Source organism: Pezoporus flaviventris, unplaced genomic scaffold (genome assembly GCF_033815535.1).
Source record: "Pezoporus flaviventris isolate CSIRO_AGI_PZ_B2104156 unplaced genomic scaffold, CSIRO_AGI_Pfla_v1 ptg000002l, whole genome shotgun sequence".
In the NCBI taxonomy this organism is placed as follows: domain Eukaryota; kingdom Metazoa; phylum Chordata; class Aves; order Psittaciformes; family Psittacidae; genus Pezoporus; species Pezoporus flaviventris.
This window is the reverse complement of record NW_026892550.1, coordinates 59,424,958-59,446,040: the sequence shown is the minus strand read 5'-3', so window position 1 is coordinate 59,446,040 and position 21,083 is coordinate 59,424,958. Positions and strand designations below refer to the sequence as shown.

The window sequence follows — 21,083 nt, the reverse complement described above, 5'->3', positions numbered from 1 at the left end:
CCTCTCCTATGGGTTCAGCTTATTACAGAAAAATCTGATCACCAGACTTCCTGCTTTCCTTGTCAGCTCCCAGACTCCACAGCAATCTCTCTGCCTTCTCCATTACACCTCTGGAGAGCAGGTCCACCCATGCTCTGCTTCCCTATGGCCACAAGGCCAGCCCAGAAGCCCTGCCTCTTTTGTGCAAGGCACTTTGTCTTCTCACCTAGGGAATGAGTTTGAGCCTGGCAGAAGCCACCACATCCCCTAAGGTCTCTGAAGGTGCTGCTCAGCTGTTCATGGCATAGCACTCATAGCACCTTTAACAAACCCCCACGCTGTTGTTGGGGCCAGTAAAGTGACATAGAGTTTGCAGGGCTGGATGGTACTGCACATAGATGGGAGGGAGGGAAGTAACTCCCTCTTGCTGTTCAACCTGCTGCCAGGCTGCTCTGCTCCAGCAAATCCCAAGGAAGGCAATGGTGGACACTTAAAGCAATGGTGCAGGCTTACGGCCCTGACCGCAGACAGACAGAGATACTCTTGCCCCTGCTGTTATGGGACAGCAGTCTCTGCTGACACAGGGCAGACAGAAGCACCATGTCATTCACAATTATTCAAATAGTGATTTATATCTTTCCTTATTATATTCTAATAAAGTTAGAAAGCAAGCAGCCAGCCTCTGCACAGGACATGACGTGGTAAGGTTTTACAGCTGTGGGAAGGAGAGCCTGAGGTCTGCTCTGCTGTTCTGCTGGGGCAGGGCAACTGGCCCAGGCAATGCGTAATGGCTCCTCTCAGTATTTGGCCACACACTGAGATTAACTGTTTGCTTGTCCTGCTGTCACTGGTTTATGACAGGCCAGGACCAGCATGGCCAAGACAGCAGGACCTTGCTGAGCCTGCCCAGGATCAGAGAAGAGGCAAAGCAAAGGGCTTGGAACAAGGGAAGCTCAGTGTGACCTGAGTTACAGTGATTAACAAGCAAAGAGCTTAGGGGTGGCAGCTCAGATGAAGTTCGTTATTGAGATAAACCCCCTGTAGACAACGTAAGGTGTGTTTTTTCAGCAGGTTGTAAGAGGTTGAAAGCATTAAGCTTCCACTTCATTCCTTATGCCCTTCCCTGAGTAGGGCTTCTCTTTTCCAGCCTTGCTATTCTGATGGCTCAAACAGGAGAGCAGGGTAGGTGTTTGAGGCGTTCCTCGTCGCTCGTGGGACCAGAGCTGGGGAGGATGGGGAAGAAAGGGGGGTACCTGCCTTTCCCTTCTGGTTTCCAGCCCTGGACAGCCGGCGGAGAGCCGGGACCGGCAGCTGGGGAGATAGCTCCTCGCTAGGTGGAGCTGCCGGAGCGAGCACCAGCGACCGGCAGCTGAATGGGAACCTGCCGGCTCCTGCCGAAGCACCTGGAGCTTACCTAGGGATGCGCGCCGCGTTCCAGCCCTGCGCCTGGACACCGCCGCTGCCCCTCGGCCTGCGGTCACACGGCAACTGAAACGGAACCAGCAAGATCTTTTTTTAAACCAAGTCGTGTTACAAAGTGTACCGCTGTCAGTAATCTTCTCTACCACTTCGCTAATCAATGCAGCCATGTCATCTTTTGATGTGATGGAAAATGCTGAAATACGATTTTCTAAAAATCATAAAAATATGGACGTGTTAGCTACTGCCGCCGTTTTCTCCCTCCCATCCCCATTTAGATCATCAATTTAACGATTTCCAGTTCCCTGACGCTGGACCACCCTGTGCCAACAATTTCTAAGCAAAGCTCTCTCTGCTGATTTCCACAGGGGGCTGCTTAAAGATCGATCACCAGCGACGGCCTGCCATATATATATTTGTCTCACAGAGTGAAAGAAACTATATAAAAGCTCCAGCTATGGCAGTTAAATTTCCATACATTTTTGCTGTTAATGTAAAACCAAAGTAAAGCCAGCCATTACTTTTAGCCTGGTTATCCACATTAAAAAAGTGCTCACATGAAAGCCAGGTACTGCCTGGACCTGCACCCACCAACTACAGCCATGGGGACACTCACTGCCTTGCTTAGGAGGCTCCACTAGGAGACTGCTAGGTCTAAATTGGTATCTTTGTCCACACTTCATGTGCACATACACATGTGCAGCAATCCACAGTGGAAAGGAAAAGGAAGGTAACTTTGGAAGGGTGACACCTTCACAGCCCTTCAGAAAAGCTAAATGAGGGAGATGGAACACCAGTGCCCCTTTTCCCTGCTGTTACACATCCAGCCTGTTACATGTACATCTCAGCATGACTGTTAATAGCAGGTTAAAATAGTTTCCTTGACAATGTCTGATCAGCCACACATGCACAGCCCTCACAGGGTTCCTTCCTCAAGCCCACCTGGGAAATGGAGCAGGCCATCCCAGAGCCAATTATGCTGCAGACAGAGGTGGGCAGAGGCAGCAGCAGTCTCTGGCACTGCTGCTCCCATGGCCACTGGAAAGAAGAGCCATTCCTACTGCAAGGATGGCAGTCCTTCCCCAGCATGCAACCTTTTATGAATTCCACATTGCATCATGGGCACATCTGTACTCGCTACAGCTCTCAGTAACACCACACAAGAATAGACATTCATGGCAATGTTAAGAAATCTGTTGTGCACTAATTAGTTAGGATAAATGGAGTGCTGGTAAACAGAACTGCTGCACGGCTATAGCTAGCAGGGCTTCGGAGTCAGGATGCCAGCAGAGTGCTGGATGCACCTACAGCAGACCCTGCAGCCACATTAAATAGATATATGCTGCTTTCACACTGCAGTGTAGCAGAGTGGTGGGAGCCTTTGGAAATGGAAGCTGGGCAAACTTCAGGTAAAGCTTGTACTGTGAGAGGGGAGCGTGTAGCAAGAGCAGGGCCGGGGAAGAGTTGGGAGCAGGACTGAGCCAGGAATGCTCCCTGATGAGCCTCTGGATCCCGGACAGACGGACACTCCCTCTGCGCTTGTAATCCTCTCCTCTGGCTTTTCCCCAGCAGGGGTCAGGCTGGACCAACGATCACAAATCAAAACTAAAAGCAATTACTCAGCTCCAGCATCAAATGTTTTCGATACTCCAGAAAGGCGAAAAACATTTTGCCTTACTTGAAGATACAGAAAATACTTGATCATCTCATTTAAGACAAGCAAGAGAAATGCTGAAATGGCAAGGGAGTTAACTGTAAGCAGCCTGCAACACCCTCGTTTTCCTTGCAGCTGTTTTAAAAAGGCAATAAACAGGTCCTGTTTCCATACAGTCTCAGCCTCCATTACCGGTTATTCCAGATACACTTCGGTGTAAACAGAAACAGAAATCCGGCCAGGATGTGGGGACCACAGAGTTAGAGCAGCAAAGTGACATGAGTTTGTCCTCACAAGTGGCTGGCAGCCCCCGGGGAAGGCATAGCTCCCAGCATCAACTGCTGCCCGGGAAGTGAACCTGTTACAGAAACCATGCTGTTGTCAGCCCAGATAAGTACTACACAGCAATATCCGAAGTTGACATCTCCAGCTAGTTCTGGCAGCGTTTCATAGCCCTTGGCACTCTGAGGAGCAAACCAGGGGCTCAGCAGTGGGGTGCCCTACGAAGTGATGCCTCTTGCCTTTGGTTGTCAGCCGAGATCTGCAGGCAGACGCTCTGGGACAAGAATGCTAAAAAGCAGGTGAGGTGCACCCAAAGGCCTGGCTCCTGAGAAATTCTCTCGCCGGCTTGGCCTCGATTTGTCGCCTAGTGAGAGGACACAGAGGACGGGATTCCATGCGTGGAATTTTAATAATAAATTTATTATATTTTCGTGCATTATTGGCTTGCGATTTTGTAGTCTTACAAGAAATTTCCGTTTCCACATCTCCATTAAATGTCTGATTCATTTTCTTGGCTCGTGGTAATGCCTCAAAGCTACATCACTAAAGAATCAGTGCTCTGCATTAGATAAATATAAGACCGGGTGTGATTAACCTATTAACTATTTTTAATTAGCCTTTACTGTTCTTCAGATATTCCACTTTTTTTGAGGAAGCAGAAAGAGAATGAGAGCACACTGGTACTATAGAGCTGTATAGAGCTAGCATATGGACCGAGATTTTTCATCATCATTGGCAGGAGCTCTGCTGCAGGGAATCTTGCAGCAACATCACAATTTTCCTACTGGAGTGGATTCCATAACGGACACATTCGCGGCGTGAATTATGGGCAAGATAGACAAAATGTAAATCTTTATAGCATTTTTATGCTCTGTCTTCCTTTTTGGTAATCAGATCTTGATTAAGAGTTGGAATTAGCACCCAGAAGCACATTAGGCTTCCCTGGCTCAGTTCCTTTCCACCATGTAGGGCAGGCAACAAATGATTCAGTGGCTTTACATTGCTGTTACAACGAAAAGGTGTCTAAATACCTATCCATCACTTTAGGAAAGTAACCGACTGCTTGTTTGCAATGAAAAACATACGGTGATGGCAAAGCAGTTCATTTGCTAAATAAAGCGATCACTCGATCTAGTTCAGACAGACCCCTCTCCCGGTCACAATGCCTTCCCGGCGCAAAAGCTGGGGTCCCTGGCGCCTGTCCCCTCTGCTGGGGGCAGGCGAAGCTCTGGGCAGGGCCCGGCCAAAGCTCCCTTGGGAGCAGCAACCTGGACACAGCTGGACACCGCAGCTGGCGCGGTGAAGCAAGCTGCAGCTCGGGTCCCCACCTCGTCAGCTTGAAGAATATCTGACTCTGCTATGCCAAAGCACTTTGGGCCTTCTAATTTTAGTTCTTCTTATGTGTCTGGGTTTTGGTTTAGTTTGTTTTTTTCCTTTCAGATGTGCTGGGACCATTCCAGCAGAAACACGAATTTCGGAGGTGCAGCTGCTCCAGCGCTCGTACTTCTTACCCCCTCGAACGAGCAAACTACAGCATTTTCTGACAACACTCCTTCTGTGTGCCTCTTAATTTCAATCTCTCCTTCATCTTCGGTCTGTGTGACCGGGGTCTCCGTCGCACCTCCTTCAGCCTTTGTGCCCCGCTGCCCACCCCCCAATTCTCACCGCGCTCTTCCCCCCCCGCCCCGCACCGGCTGCCCCAGCGCCTTCGAGGACTTCTCGAGCTCCTTCCGGGGCCCTGCGAGGTTTCCGCTGGAGCTTGTGGGGCGGCTTTGCCTCCTCCGGGTAACTGCTCGCCCCCGTCCTTCGGCGTCGTCGGCGTCGTCTTCCCCCTCCCAGCAGCCCGCTGCTCTCCCTCCGCTCCACTCTTTCCCCCCCCCCAACCCCGTTCCGCTGCTTCTCTTATTTAACGTGGTCGTTGACTTATCCGCACCAGGGCGGTGAAGCGTTTGTGACGAGACCTAGGGAAGTTGGGGAAACGCAGACGGTTGGGTTTCCCTAGTTGGGGAAACCAGCTGCGGACCCGTCCACTCCCCTCAAGAAGTAGTTTGGCTGCGGCGTTTTCGGGTTGCGGTTCGTTCACTGCAGTTACCCCCGCAGTACCGAGGCGAGGCGTGCTCACGGTGCCCCCCCATCCGCTGCTGAGTGGCACCGCGCAGCTCAGTCTGCTTCCCGCCTGCGGCTGTGTTTCAGGGAAACAAAAACAGAGACTGGAAAGAGAACTGAGTATCAATACCGTCAAGTATTTCTGTGTGATAGGTATTAAAGATGCAGAAATGGGGTAATGTTGACGCCTGCTTTTGAATCCGAACTGTTTCTCAAGCACGGGTCGGCCCTTTTGGCGCCGTGTCACCTGTGATGCTGTTTTTAGGAAAGAAGTCGCTCGAGGCGGCCCCCAAAGAAACGCTCGTTTTCAGGGTGCCACAGGCTCATTGCAGGGGGAGGGAAGGAGAAGCGGTTCGCGCGAGAGGGATGGCTGGGTTTTGCTTTGTAAACAAGCCCGTAGGCATTGGGTGCTTCATGCCTTCTTCGGCCGGGAGGGAGGCGCGGGGCCAACGAGTACACGGTGCGGTCGCCTGTCACCGGCCGGCGGGGCGGCCCGAGCCCTGCGCTGGCCCCGCAGGGCCGCACTGCAGAAGCAGTCCCTGCAGGCTAAGGCCTCTTCTTCCCCCGCGGACCAGAAGCTACAGCCTCTGGCTGTGGCCGGCCCTGGAAAGCTCCCCCGGGGCGCTCCGAGGAGCAGGGAGGCGGCGGGGCTGGGGAGCCTTTGTCCATCCCGGGCCCCGCACCGTGTCCTCTGCAGGCGGGGCAAAGCAGCTCCCCCGGTTGCGGGCCATACAGCGGGGCCGTCCCGCGCCTGCCTCTAGGCTGCCAAACCCGGTTTAATCTTTCTCCCCTCAATTAAAATGCAAATCGGTCTCCCTGAGAGGCAAGGTCCACACTCTGGATGCCTGAGACCCAGCCGAGCCCCGGAGCTGCGGGGGCGAGCGCCCGCTGGCTCCGCTGACACCGACCTGGAAAGGACTTTCTTTTTGTTGTTTTGTTTTCCGAATAGCTGAAAAGTGACCTAAGGACGAAAAAGAAAATAATCATAAACTCAAGAATTGTACGCGAGAGGCAGTTTGCGTGGCTGTGCAGAAGTTCAGGCGAGGAAAGGTCCTGCTCTGTGCGCCCTTACTCCAAGAGTTTTTATGCGGCGTTGTAAATTAAACTAAAACAATTCCGAGCAACAAGCTGTATTTAGAAATAGATGGAATGGAAGGGAACACCGCCGCAGGGTGAGGATCAACATGTTTCCGCTTTAAATGAGATCTGTAACTAAAAAAAAATTGAAATTCCACATCAGCCCCTTTTCCACGCTCGAGGAAATAGAGTTCCTCATAGGCACACACTCTTGGGCACAGACAGCACGGGGGAAAAGTGCTCAGAGTGATTCTGCACCGCTCGTCTCCCCGTGGGACAGTCTGTAGGGACCACACGGGATTTTGTCTCTTCCAACACCGGGCGACAGGAAGAACCCCGAGCAGCCGCGGGTGCTGGGGACAAGGGTCGAGGGGCTGCCTCGGGTGTGTAGCACCGGCCGGGACAGGGCAGGAGGGAGCAGGGACCTGCTGGGACGAACACGCTCTTCTAACGTGCAGCGGGTGCAGCAAGCACCCACGGAGGTCCAGGGTCGTGCGGGAGGGTCGGCCAGGCCGGGACTGGAGTAGCTTTGCTTCTTGGAGTCTTTCTTCCCGGGCACAGAGACAGAGGGAGGGAGAGTGAGAAAGCAAAAAGGAGAGAAAAAAAAAAAAATAATAAAAAAGAAAGAAAACGGTAAGGAGAGAAAGAAAGAAAGAGAGGAGGAGGGAAAGAAAGAGTAAATGGAGGGAATGATGTAAATAGACAGTGAGAGAAAGAAGGGGGAGTAACAGGAAAAAAAGAGGAAAGGAGAGTGAAAAAAAATATAAGAGATAGCGAATGGGAAAGGGAAAATAAAAAGGAACCTAGAGAGAAAAAAGAAAATAAAATTAAGAAATATTAAAAAAAAAAAAAAAGAAAACGAAAAAGAGCACCTGAAAACAAGGGGGAAAGGGAAAGGAAAATCCAATAGCAAGGGAAAAGGCAAAAGAAGGAAAAAGGGGGTGTAACGGGAAAAAAATGAAAAGAAAAAGGAGAGGAAAAGGGAGAAGAAAAAGGGAAAGGAAAAGGGAGAGAAAAAAAAAGAGAAAGAAACAGGAGAAAAAAAAGAGAAAGGAAAAAGGGAAGTTAAGGGGAAAAGGAGAGGGAAAATTAGAGGAAAAGGAAAGGAAATAGAAAAAAGCAGCGGAGCAGAGGGGTAAATAGAAGAAGTGCCATGGAGAGAAGAGGGGAGCGGGCCGGGAACCCTAAGTTGGCGACGAGGCGGGCGCGGTGCGGGTGGGCAGGGCCGGCCGCCGCCCCGCCCCCGCCCGCCGCTGCCGCCGCCGCGCCCGCTGCCGGCCGTGCCCCCGCTAAAGGAGGCAGGGAGCGGGGCGGCGCGGCAGTGCGCCCCGAGCCTCGCCCGCAGCCCCGAGAGCCGCGCCGGCAGCCAGCCAGCGGGAACACGCCGGGAGGGATGCAGAGCGCCGGGGCGGCGGCAAGAGCTGCGAGTGCGGGCCCCGCGCCGCTGTGAGCCCCGGTTCCTCGCGGGCGCGCAGAGAGGCGGTGTATACGTGTGTAAGCGCGGGCGCTGCGCACATACACGCATACACACACCCGCCGGCAGCAGCTCCGCTCTTCTTCAATTCGGGAGCGGCCGCCCCGATGCCCGGCGGGTCGGCGGGGCCGCCGCTCGGGCGCGCAGCTCCCCGCTAAAGGCGGCGGCCCCCGCGGGCCGAATGCGAGGCGCCGGTGCGGGAGGCACCCCCGGGCCCGCCGCCGGGGCCCCGAGGCTCTAGGGGCCCGGCCCGGCCCGGCGGCGCGGGGATGCTGGCGCTGGGGCAGATGGACGGCGCGCCCCGGCAGGGCGCCTTCCTGCTAGGCAGCCCGCCGCTGGCCGCCCTGCACAGCATGGCCGAGATGAAGGCGCCGCTGTACCCCGCGTACCCCCTGCCCGCCGGGCCCGCCTCCTCCTCCTCTGCCTCCGCCTCGCCCGCCTCTGCCTCGCCCTCGCCGCCGCTCGGCTCCCCCGGCCTCAAGGCGCCGGCCGCCTCCGCCGCCGCGGGCGGACTCTCGGCGCTGGGCTCGGCCCCGCCGCAGCTCTCGGCCGCCACTCCGCACGGCATCAACGACATCCTCAGCAGGCCCTCCATGCCCCTGCCGGCCTCCGCGCTCGCCTCCGCCTCACCCTCCGCCTCCTCGGCGGCCCCCGCCGGGCTTCTGGCCGGGCTGCCCCGCTTCGGCAGCCTCAGTCCCCCGCCGCCTCCGCCGCCCGCCCTCTACTTCAGCCCCGGGGCCGCTGCCGCAGCCGCCGCCGTGGCCGCCGGGCGCTACCCCAAACCGCTGGCCGAGCTGCCCGGCCGGACGCCCATCTTCTGGCCGGGGGTGATGCAGAGCCCGCCCTGGAGGGACGCCCGCCTCGCCTGCGCTCCCCGTGAGTACTCAGCGCCGCGGGGTAGTGAGGGGAGCGGCCACGGGTAGTACCGCCGGGAGTTCACTGCCGGTACTGGGGAGCCCGGACGCTCCTGCATCACGGCTAGACCATCCCTTGTCCCACATCCCCGGGCCCGGCCGTGTCTGGAGAGGCTGGCTTTGCCTCACTCTTTTGCTTTTGTTTCTGAAGTTTGCTTTCCTTTCTCCCTCCCTCTCGGTCAGCACGAAGCCCCGTAAAACGTCTGTTATCGCGGCCAACAGAGAAGCCCTCTTCAGGGGAGGGCGGCCGCTCTGCCGCCGCTTTCACCTTTCCCGCCGGGGGCTCGTGGGGATCCGGGGGCTGATTTCAGGGGCATGCACAAACTTTCCCAAGCAGGACTTCCCGTTACAGCCGGTTTGCACTGGCTGCAGCTTTCCTAGAAAACAATATCGTTTGTCCGCTCAGAGTTTCGATCCTTGAAGGAAAAATAAGGGGAGCAGGGAAACCGGAGCTTTGTCACCGTCGTCGTCGTCCCCAACCCCCCCCCCCCCCCCCCCTCCCCCCCGGGGAGAGGAACCGCTGTCCCCCGGGGCCGCTCGATAACGAAACGCATTCCCAAACCCGCAGATTAATGTGTCTGTCCGTGCCTTCCCTTTCTCTCCCCCCACCGCCAGATCAAGGCTCAATTTTGCTGGATAAGGACGGGAAGAGAAAACATACCAGACCCACTTTTTCTGGCCAGCAGATTTTCGCCCTGGAAAAGACTTTTGAGCAGACGAAATACCTGGCTGGCCCGGAGCGAGCCCGGTTGGCCTATTCACTGGGGATGACGGAGAGTCAAGTCAAGGTGAGGGCTCGCAGCGGAGCAGGGCTGGGGGCGCGGTAACCAGGGGAACAGACAGGCCCGACCGCGGAACCGGGTCTCCCCGGGCGGCAGGAGCTGCTGCAGGCTGAAGGGCTTCGTTACCTTACTGGCGGGACTGAGAAGGGTATTTTAAAGCGTATCTTATCTAGAAAAAGAACAAACCCCAAGCAAGACTGGTGCGTTCAGCCTGAACGCCATGGGGCTGGCCGCCCTGCTGGGAATGCGCGAGTTGGGGTTGGGATGTAAGGGAGCAGGAGTTCTGGCCCATATCCCACACAAAACCGCCTGGGCCCCTCACAGCGGCCTCGGCTGTCGGACAGGGACTTCTCACCCCGCTCGCACTGTCCCGCCCAAAACTCTCCGGTTTAGTGAAAACCGCAGTTGTGGCAAAGCGGAGGTGCCATGAGTTGTGGGACTGCACTGAGCCCTCCGAGGGACACGAGGCGGGCTCCGACGGAGACGGCCTCTCGGCGGTGCTCACGCTTTCAGGCTGATGTAGAGACCCTCCTTTGTCACTGCAAATATGTCCCGATGGCTGCGAATAAATTACTGCAGCCTCTACAGTGAAAAGATCTCCTCCGCTGGAAGCGCCCTGACGGAGGATAAATACATCTGGAGGAGCAGGGGCGGCTGGAGAAGGATTCAGCCCGAAGTGTGTCTTACTACATGTTACTACAATACCCCTGCCCTCGGGGCAGGAGGGCAGTGAGGGCCCCAAGCCTGCCGCAAACTAGGGGGGGTCTGGGGGCTGCGGTTCGTCCGCCCTGGGAGGGACACGGACCGGGTGTCCCCGGCTGCGGGAAGCGCTGTGCGACGGGACTGCTTTTCGTTGAGGGGGAAATGGTGCGATCGCTGGCGAAGCGGGAGTCACAACAGCAGGCTGGGGCCGGGAAAGCGCGGGTCGGAGGGGTCGGTGATGCAGCCGCTGATGGTGATGGTGGCGGCTGGGTCAGGTCTGGTTCCAGAACCGGCGGACCAAGTGGCGGAAGAAGCACGCGGCGGAGATGGCGACAGCGAAGAAGAAGCAGGACTCGGAGACGGAGAGGCTGAAAGGAGCCTCGGAGAACGAGGAAGAGGACGACGACTACAACAAGCCCCTGGACCCCAACTCGGACGACGAGAAGATCACGCAGCTGCTGAAGAAACACAAGCCGGGGGGCGGCGGGCTGCTGCTGCACCCCCCCGAAGGGGAGGCCTCCGCCTAGCCCGCTCCTCCCGCCGCCGCTTTCGGAAATGTACAGATCTATTTTTATAGACTCTACGCGCCCGGGAGGAGGAGGAGGAGGAAGAGAAGCCGGAGGGGGAGCAGAGAGGACTGCGGCGGAGCAGGACCCCGGCACCGAGTGTTGTAGGGTCTCGGGGAGCTGCGGGGTTGCCCCGCTCCCAGTCCCACTCCCGCTCCCGGTGACGGCAGTGCGGCGGCCGCCTGTTGCGGCTCTTTGTAAATAAACTGTGAGTCTCCGCGACCATAGGCGTTCCTTACTGTGAATATTTAAAATGTAAAATACCTTCTTTTTTTTTTGTACAGCGGGGGCCCGGGGCGCCTCCTCTCCTCCCGTTCCCCCCCCCCCCCCCCCCCCCAGCATTGCCCGTCCCGCGCTCCCCGCCGCCGGGCGGCACAGGGGACAATCCCCGGAGCCCCGATGCGGGCGGCAGTGGGGCCGCCGAGCAAAACCGCGCTGTGGCTGCAGCGGGCCCCTCCCTCGAGCCGGAACTGCAGCGGCCCCGAGTGCTATTTATTAGTATTTTTGAAACACTTTCTGTTGCGGTCGTCGTGCAGGGGCGGGGGGTGAGGGCGGGGAGAGGTCGAGGGGACAGTTTGCTTTCACTTGCAGAAAGTAAGTGAAAGGAGGGGACAGAGTTTTGCTTTCACCGTTTCCAACCAACCGCGTGTTGAAAAAGTAGCTGGTGGGAATTATCACAACCACTTTCAGTCAAAATATAAAATTCGTTTAGTTGCTGTAATTGAATTTAAAGTGTGTTTTCTTTTGTATCATACTGAATACTATAGAATGTAAATTGGTTTCTCCCCCCCCCCCTTTTTAAACTAATAACGATGGTATATCGTGATATAGCATCTTAACATTTATTAATTTATATTAAAAATAATTCGGTTTGTAAAGAGAAGAAAAGCCCTTTGCAAGACCAGTTAAATGTAATGCACTTTCTGTTAAAAAAAAAAAAACAAAAAACAAAACAAACCGATAAATCAATTAAACCAGTTTAAAGACTTCTGCTGCCTTCACTAAAGGATACAGATAATCTGATCTCATCAGAGATTAAATGACACTACGGTACTGAAGGAGAAAAAAAAGGAAGAGAGAATTTTCAGGCTCTCTTGTTCAATCTCAGTAGTAGGGTTTTGGAGTTGGGGTTTTTGTGTGTTGGGGGGGTTGTTGTTTTGTTTTTTTCTAGCGATGGAAGTTGTCCACTTTGTTGTGGGAGTTGAAGAAGGATGCAAATAAAAATAAACAGCGGATTGTCTGGGGCCGGTGCTGGCGGCCCGGTCTATTCCCTCCCTGAGCGTCCAAGCAGAGCTTCCATCCGGCGCCCGGAGGGTTGGTCTCAACCCAAATTAGGCTGGATTAACTTTTTAAGAGGCGGGCGACGCAAAGTATTAGGGCAGAAGCGCTACCGTTATTATGGGAAAGAAACTGCTTTCCGAGAAGAAAACGGTGAATAAAGTAAGAGCCCGGCTAAGGGGCTGGTTTAAACTGAAACTCATTATCTCGAAGCGATCATTTCCATATCTAAGCAGACCACAAACAATCGCCTTTATCCACGGCAGCAGCAGAGCAAACAGAAGCGCTGACATGAGAGAGAAAAGGGACAGCTCTTCTGAAGGAAAAAAATAAATTTGTATTGTTCCTTAAAATTGTGAATCGTTTTATACATGGGCAAAAGAAAAAAAAAAAGGGGGGGGGGGAATGACAATATATTAAAAAATATAAAAAAAGCGGAGCGGGGTTTTATTCCGCTTTCGGCGTAGTGCAGGAGCCGGGAGGGAGGACCGAGGCCCTGCCCGGTGCCGGCGCCTAGGCGCGGCCGCTCGGGCTCTGCCGGGCCTGAATGCCGGGGCATGCCAATCGCACACCGACCGCTCCAAGTCTTTCCCGATGCGTAGTAAAGGCAGGAAGGGAAAGGCCGGGCGGTGTCCAGAGTGCCGACTGGACCCTGCCGGCTCTCGCCGTTGCGATTTCCACGCCAGTTTTGCGGAGCTATGGGAAAGAAATGAAAATACAGCGGGGCCCGCTCCGCCGGGGCGGGGTCCGGCCGCTGACGGCTTGATTCCGGCCCGTGGCAGCGGAGCCCAGCCCGAAGCCTCTGCGGCCTGGGGTTTCCGCCGGGCTGGGGCCGTCAGTGCTCCCGCAGCGACTTTCCCCGGCGGCCGCTCAACCACTCCCGGCTCCCTGCAGGGCGAGCACCGGTTTCCCTCCGGTACTAGCGCCCTCCCGCGTGTCCCGGGCTGCCGTGAGCACCGTCCCCTTTCAGCTGGCTGGAGCAGGGACTGAGGCTTTCCAGTTAATTTACTTCTGCACGGAGACCCAGCTGGCCACCAGTTGAATTGGTACCGGCAAAGTGGAATCGAGGGGGGAGGGGGAAGCCCAGCTCTGCTCGCTTGGTTGGGCTGTTTTTTGTCTGGGGCGCTGGAGAAAAGAGCAGGTTATTCACACGAGCTCACCCCCTCTTTCCCCCTTCGGGGCAGGTTTTGGAAGTCAAAACGGGTTTGGCGGAGAGGCGCAGCCTCCCTCTCCTCCAGGAGAGGACTTTCCAGGAGGCGATCCAATAACTAGCCTCGGGATCGCTGCCATGGACATCGCGGTGAACAATTAGGAGACAAAATGTCAGCGGGCTTCACGGGGAGTGAAGCCCCCCCGTGCGTGGGGCCTGGCAGAGATCAGCCACAGTTTCAGCTCATTCTTTCAAACACTCAGGAGTTTGTTGCGTGATGATATGAACTCAGGGATAACGACGTTAAAAAAGTGCGGCACGACCCCATCTCTAGAGGCAGGCTGGCCAGCCCGGCCTCTCCCGGAACACCCCGCACCGTGGGCCAGGTCGAAAGCTCCGAGGGGAGTAAGCAGCGGCTCAAGTGGTCCTTGGCTGAGTGGCGAGAGACCACCGCAGGCTGGTCCCCACATCTCCCTTAGCAAACAGCTCTTGGTTTTCCTTTCTCTCTGTAACAGAGCCCTTGGTTTTAAACCGCATACATATGCGGGATTTCCCCGCTCAGAGGAAATAAAGGGACTGTTTCTGGGTTTGCTCTGCCTCAGTCCCTGCCATGTGCCTTCCTTGGGGCGCAGGAGATAGTGCGGGAGAAATTCCTGGCTGTTCAGCCACAGGGTGCCGAAAGCATCCTCCCTGCTTTTCCAAATGCTGCTGCCTTGCCGAGCAACTTCGCTGTCCCTCTCCAGCCCAAGGAGCAGCACGCCGGGAGGAGGAGGAAACTTCTTTTGCCCTCAGGCAGGGCCCGGGGTCGGGGGAGGGGGGGGGGGGGTAGGTTCCGCTCCAACGGCCTGCAACAGCCGTCGGCGCTTGGAGGCATAGGGAAGAGAGAGAGCGAAGGGAGGCACGGGAAGGTAGACGGGGCCGAAGGCCAGCCTCGCTGCCCCTTTACCGCTCCCGGACGGCAGCTTCTTCCCGCGGGAGACATGCATATGGATGCGGGACATATGGGCGCGGGCAGGATTCACACCGCAGTGCCGCAGGTCCCCGAGGCAGCAGCCCGGGCTTCGCCCCGGGAGACGTGAGGGACAAGGGGAAGGGACCGGCTAGCAGGAGAGGCGGCAGGGGAGGAAGGAAAAGCTCCGTCCTCGCGGGGAAAAGAAGCGGTCACTCGCTTCAGGGCATGTGCGGAGTGTCGGGGGGTGTCCCGTTCCCTACGCCGCTGTCACCCAGACCCCGACAGGCCCTACACCAGCGCTGTCACAACCCTGAGGCCTTCGGGCTCTTTCATCGCGGCAACACTCCCACCCAGAGCCCGCAGCGTATGCAGCAGGGGAAGAAATAATGCCTGTGCCCCTGCCAGAGAGATGTCCAGACTGACAGCCACTCGGGACAGCCAGACCACTTCAACGGATGACGTCTCCCACCCTTCCCCTCACGCGTATTCGCCTTTCATGAACTCCTGAAATCCCGTTATCGTTCATCACTTCTCTCTCAGTGATACTAATTTGTAACTCTTTCCATAGCAAGCACACACTCTGCCGCTCTCTGAAGCCGTGATGTCGTTGCGTGCAAGACTTTCGTTATACCCGTGTCAGCAGCCCCGGGGCTTTGCTTTAGGCACCCCCTCCCTCGGGACACGAGTCATCCCGCACCCCGGAGAAACCAGGGGTTAAAACGCGGGTGGTGGGCTCTCACCCCCGGCCCGCCCTCCCAGAGCTCCCCGTCCCGCATTGAGTCCACTGGGGAAGGGATAGGCATCTGCAAAGCGATCCCGCGCCCGGAGCCCCCGTGGCTGCTCGCAGATTCAAAAATAAGATGAACTGCTCCCTCCTAATTGCAGCTCCGCCTTTACCTTCTGCACCGATAGGTATTTTCCAGATACATGTTTCTGGCAGCGTGTACCAGCTGTCTCGAACAGCGGTTACAAGTCTCCGGGAGAGACCAAACATCTGCCAGGGAGCGGGAGGCAGGCGGCGGGGATGCCGCAGGTAGCTGCGGGCATCCCGCACCGCACCAACACCGCACCCGCGTCTCCGCTTTCCAGCAGACATAATTTATGAGAAAAAAGTTATTTTTATGCCAACGACACGGCCAGGCAGCACCGCACCGCTCCGCGCCCCCGGGGGTTTAACCCCTGCCCATCGGCCCGGCTGTAGCGGAGGCGGTGGGTGCCCTGCGGGGCGGAGGGCTGCGGGAAGCTCCCGGCGCTTGCCCGGCGGCCATAGCCCACTGTCGCACACCCAAGTGCATCCCTGCAATAACGTCCTCGATCATTTATTAAAAGTCGTGTCAAGCGATCCCATATAATTCATCTTTATGCAAATACATCAATGTCAAGCCATTAGTGTATTGCTCGGGTTTTTTATTAAAGTGCATTCTTTTTAATTCAGCTCGGTAAAATACGAGCCCTATTGCTCAAGAATTATAGCAACTATTAGAGTAACATATGGGCAACATGCACTCAGAAAATAAAAATCAACAGATAAAGTGGCAGGGTCACAACGGGGAGCAAACACTTAACAAAATGGTAGCGGGGTAATAGATTTTCCTCCCTCGCCCCCGGCTCTGGGGTGTCAGGAGGAGCCCGTCGGTTAGATAGTGGGGCGGCCCTGGCCTGAGCCTTGAGCCATCTCCAGCTGGTCCCGGTCCCTTCCCAGCGGGGGCTGCGGGAGTGCAGCCCTGCCCCACCGCCAGGCACCTCCGCGCTACCAGCCCACCCCCCCTCTATCCCGGATTTAATGAGAGTTGCCCACATCCTCATCACCCCAGCATGGTAATTGAGCAGATCTATTAACTTGTTACACTAGATTTGTTTAAAGAGACTATTACACAGTCATTTAATCAATTTGTTACACTGGAGGTCCTGACTTATGAGACACTTGCCGTATGATTCCTTAATGACTGAATTAATTTGTTTTAATAAAACCAACATTGTGTACAAGCACATTTCGAGAAATGTAATTTCTGAGACGGAACAGTTCAATGCTTCATCTGATTAGGTCTTTTCTATGGTTTATCAAAGTCGGGAGTTGCCGTCATAAACCGCATGTATGGGGTATTTTTCTTTTTTATAGCGTCATTAATTTAATATGGATCATTAGTTCTTTATACACATGCATGTTCTGACAAATGTACCCAATGAATAATGCACCTAATGTGTTTGGGCTCAAATGCATCACGCCATAAACAGAAACTGCCGCAAAAAGAAATACTAATAAATAATAACAACAATTAATATCTCAGCCGCCCTGTCCTCTCCCCATCTCGCTGCGCTCGAGGCCAGTGTGGCGGCGGAGGAGTCCGGGCGGCATCAGCACGCCGGAATCAGCACACCGGGATCACCACACCGGGATCACAGTGGCCGGGGCGGTGAATTTTGTCCCGAGAGCAGGTGTAGGACAAGAAAAATCGGGCTTGCTCCTGATGGAAACTGGCGTGTGCGGAATAAGTGTAAATAAACACGAGGGTCCCAAAGAAAAGGAACTTGATGGTATCGATTATGTAAAATAATCTCCACGTTACAAATGTTAATGTACTATGTTAATGTACTGCAAATAGCCGGCATTTAAGGTCTGACTTTGCGCTGAAGAAGGACGGAGCAGCCTCGACAAACGCTTTGGGAACCGGGGCGACAACAGCACTACCCGCACCGTTAACGACAGCAGCATCGCTGTAGCGGTGATGGTAACACGCCCTGGGGCCGCGGGGCACCCACGGGCAGGCTGGCAGAGGCGGAAGCCAGCCAGAGCGGCTTGTGCAGGGGTGCAGAGGGGCCGCGGACACCGCAGGGACCGGAAACCCCCCAGGAGAGGGGCCGGTGCGTCCACGCGTGACACCCGCAGGCGGCAGCCCGGCGTTGAGAGCGAAAACGACTTCTGCACGGAACAAGCGGGCGCCTTAGTATCAATCAGAGGAGACGTCTGAACAGATTGTTTTCGTCTAAACTCATATGTTGCCTTTGAAATTCTTTGTTCTGACAGTGTATATTTTTAAGCAATTTTCATCAGTGACCTTGCGATCCAGGAATTCAACTGGGCATCCGCTTCTTTTTACACATGAGAATGCATTCCCCTCACCCCGGTGGAACATAAAGCTCAGCCCAAGTCGTGACGGTGCCGCTATGAGGGACACCTCCTGCCCCTAGGAGAGCAGCGCCCGGCCCCACGCCTTCCTCTGGGAAGGACACCACCAGGCACAGAGTCCACCGAGCGGCTTGATGCTGCACACTGCGGTATGTTACACACAGCAGAAATTGAAATGAAAACCCGAGGAGGATTATTGCGGAGAAAGTATAACGAGATGGTGAAAACACATCTTAAGAGCGGGTTTCCATCCTCCTCAGCCGGTTTCTTAAAATACAGCCTGCCCTTTATCTTCAAAGCTACACCTTTTATCCTTTTTAAAAACGTAGCCAGCACATCCACCAGCACTGTATGCAGTAGGTGTATTTAAGTAAATGGATTCGACCTTTTGCCCATTTTAACAGATGCTGCTCTCTGCCACCCCCAAAAAAAGCTTGTTTAAAGTTAACAATATTAAGCGTTGGAGGTCACAAGGCCAATTCAAGGTCATTTTAATTCTGGCTAAAGGTTAATTAGATCACTGCATTAAAGCAAGAATAGACTATACTCAACTTTACTCTAATGAGGACGGACAGTTTTTTTTATATACCTCTTAACTGCTCCCTTTATGATAAGGATATAGGGTATATATCAGGGAAGAAATCTTGCTGTCAGTTTCACAAATCGAGTTACAGGAGGTCCTCTGGCTTTACACCGGTACAGCATAAATGCAGCACTTGGTCCATTTTAATTCCTTTTCTTTTTTTTTCATTTGTGAGGTTGGGCAGCCGGGGTTCCCGTTACTTTTTTCCCTGTCTCCCCCCAGAAAGCCCGAGGTTGCTCTGCTCTGCTTTAAGGAGCATGTCCAAACATACACGGTGGAGATGTGATCGTCAGAGCCAGCAGAATTCATGGATGGCGAGGCACTTGCCCAGGAATGTCAACTCACAGAGCCAACAAGCCTCATTTGTAAAATACCACAATATTGTACCTACAAGCACTGAACCAAATGGGAAAGTCGTTTCCAATCTGCAAAGTGTTACTGAGCTTTCATAATACTTTGCACTCTGCACCAAGGCAAATCCTACTTTTTTTTTCTGAAGAGTTTATTAAAACAACAACTACAAATCTGGATAGAAGAGACCAATGGAAATGAGAAATCCCGTTTCAAGACTGATTATCTCTTCTGAGGAAAACCAAGGACTTCTACACGGATCCTCTTCCTTGCAATCAAACCCTTTGCAGCTGGGCTGCAGATTGCTCTAGTGTGGACTTCTCTCTGGATGGAGCTGTTCAGCTTTGAGTCTGTAACTGCATCAGAGCTGAGCAGAGAGGCCAGATGACCCTTCTTTTTAGGTAAATACCCTCGCTGCTGGGCCTCTAGCTAAACATGACTCTTATCCCCCATCTCTTCCCGAATTGGATGTGTAATTCCAATCTCCTCTGGAGAAACTTTCTAGGGGAGAACTTAACCCAAATTACAGTTTCTAGGGGAAAGATGTGGCTTGACAGATAGGCATTTTGCAACCAAAAGTCTGCTTTGTAATATTGAACTGTAATCAGCTGAACATTTAAAATCCAGCCATAACATCTGACTAGAAATAAGGGTTCATACTGATCATTAAAATACAGGTATTGGATGAATCCCTGCCATGCAGGTATAACGGTCTGACTTACATTCCCAATACTATCAGTCTGCCAGATCAATTGCCCAAGACCACCAGGGCTGGACATGCTCTAAATCTCCCACTCTGACTGGAGAGAGTCACTGGGAAAGGCGAGACATCCCACGGTGATAAGGAGAGAGAGAGATGGAGACACAGCAAGGAGTCGGTGAACCAGGCAAGTCACCCGAGGGAAATAAGTGAAGAAGAGGGAGCTGGAGGAATTATTTGCCATACAGAACAATGGAAAATGTGAATACTCGGTTCACAGCAACTGGTCCCTAATGTTGTTTTCAGCTTAACAGCAGGGAGCGTGAACGGCACAGTACCTAGTGAGGCACGCACTAAAGCAACAGCCTAAACAGCCCCTTCCTCATATACTTTCGGGAACCTAAGAAATCTACTTAATTCAGGATTGTGTTTTTGGCCATTTATGATCGGCAAAAGGGCTACATTGATTGGATAATTTATTTATAATAGATTATTCTGTTGCATTTGCTTGGGCTGCTCACTTGGGAGTCAGTGAGGCTGCATCACCACACATTTTTCAGAGTCTTCACTTCCTAAGTTTGGTTGTTCTGCTACTGAAGTTATAACACAATCATCAAGTTCAAAGCTATTTTTCTCTTTTCTTTATACTGATACAGTGATTTCAGGCACTCACAGCTTCCAGACCACAGAATAAAATATCAGTGGGAGAAAGAATTCCTCTTGTAAGATTTTTTTATTTTGCCCTGTGTTTTTAAATGTATTGCTTTATTAAAACAGTATTATCCTTAGCGAAGGCTGCTGGCCTCCTGCTGCCACTGCATGCTACATCACTGGTCCCTTATTCTCTCCTCCAACAACCACACATTGGATCTCACCCTGAGACTGCCCACACAGCCTGTAACTATTTGTATACAGACCCATTGCAGGGTAGGGTTAGCTCTTGGCTGTGCCAGCCTCCTTCTTCATCAATACTTCAAACAGGACTAATTCAAACAAGCACTTGCCCCACCTTCTACTTTCCTGCTAGTGCAGGTGACTCAGACACACGCCACAGATTGCACCTTCACTGAACTTTCCTTCCCCAATTGCCTTAGCTTGTGAAGAAACACACTTCAGTATTTTTTTAGTGACAATGGCCCTCTGGAAGAGGGGCAAAGCGTACTACCCTCTTCCTCACATCCTGAGGAGGCATGTCTAGAAGATTGTTGCTTGATTTCTCTCTTGTTTTAAGCATTTTTTTTTACAGTACAAGGTTTTCCAGGATATCCCTAACTGCCATACTGAAAAAACAAACAACTGATAAAATTAATAATTGTAATGGAAAATTGGGCAATAAATAAATGAAGAAGCCAAGAACCTGATTCTTTGCTAGGAGAAACTACCCTTGATTTGCCCCGTGACCCACTGAGGACATTTATAAGTGTATTCTCAAGCTCCTGACTGAGAATACCTTTCTAATTCTGGCAGCAATGTGTCTTCTATTGGAAAAAAAAAAATGCCCAGGTCTAATATATATACATATATAAAAAATAAATAGACATGTTTGTAAAATAAACTTTTACCTATCTAGGCATATCCCTGTACGCATCTTTATTTGAATAGCTGTTAATCGCTGACATTCCCCAAGGAGGCCACCAGAAAGGATGTCAGGGGCCCTGCTCACAACCCAGCTGAATACCTGACTATTTAAGGTACTCTGGAGCTGCATGAATCAGAAGGAAAACAGCTCCCCCTACCCGTTTTATTAGAAGGCAATAAAATCTGGTGGTGTCTCATTAAATTTAATGAGCCTTCATAAAATAACTGTTACGCTGTGGAGGTAATGAAAAGAATAACTATGATGGTTAGTAAATAAACCAGCAAGGGTGATACTATTGGATGTCCCAGATACCTACCAGGTATCAAACAGGTAAATGGCTCTTGGAATGAATTTTGCTACCTTACATCCCTTTACAGTCATTGATATCTTCTTCTATATCAGTTCTGA

The 21,083-nt window shown here is 53.3% G+C and overlaps 1 protein-coding gene and 1 long non-coding RNA gene across 2 annotated transcripts; both read left to right on the top strand.

Moving 5' to 3' along the window:
- Positions 1–3,466: 3,466 nt before the first annotated feature.
- On the top strand, positions 3,467–4,201 carry LOC133275573 (uncharacterized). Its single transcript, XR_009745599.1, has 2 exons — positions 3,467–3,633; positions 3,987–4,201. It is a non-coding gene; the product is annotated as an uncharacterized LOC133275573 (long non-coding RNA).
- A 4,059-nt stretch (positions 4,202–8,260) lies between these two features.
- On the top strand, positions 8,261–11,246 carry NKX6-1 (NK6 homeobox 1). The gene is made up of 3 exons (XM_061465602.1): positions 8,261–8,867; positions 9,521–9,693; positions 10,665–11,246. The coding sequence occupies exons 1-3, from the start codon at positions 8,261–8,263 to the stop codon at positions 10,914–10,916; spliced, it is 1,032 nt and encodes a 343-aa protein (XP_061321586.1). The 3' UTR covers positions 10,917–11,246.
- The last annotated feature ends 9,837 nt before the right edge of the window (positions 11,247–21,083 follow it).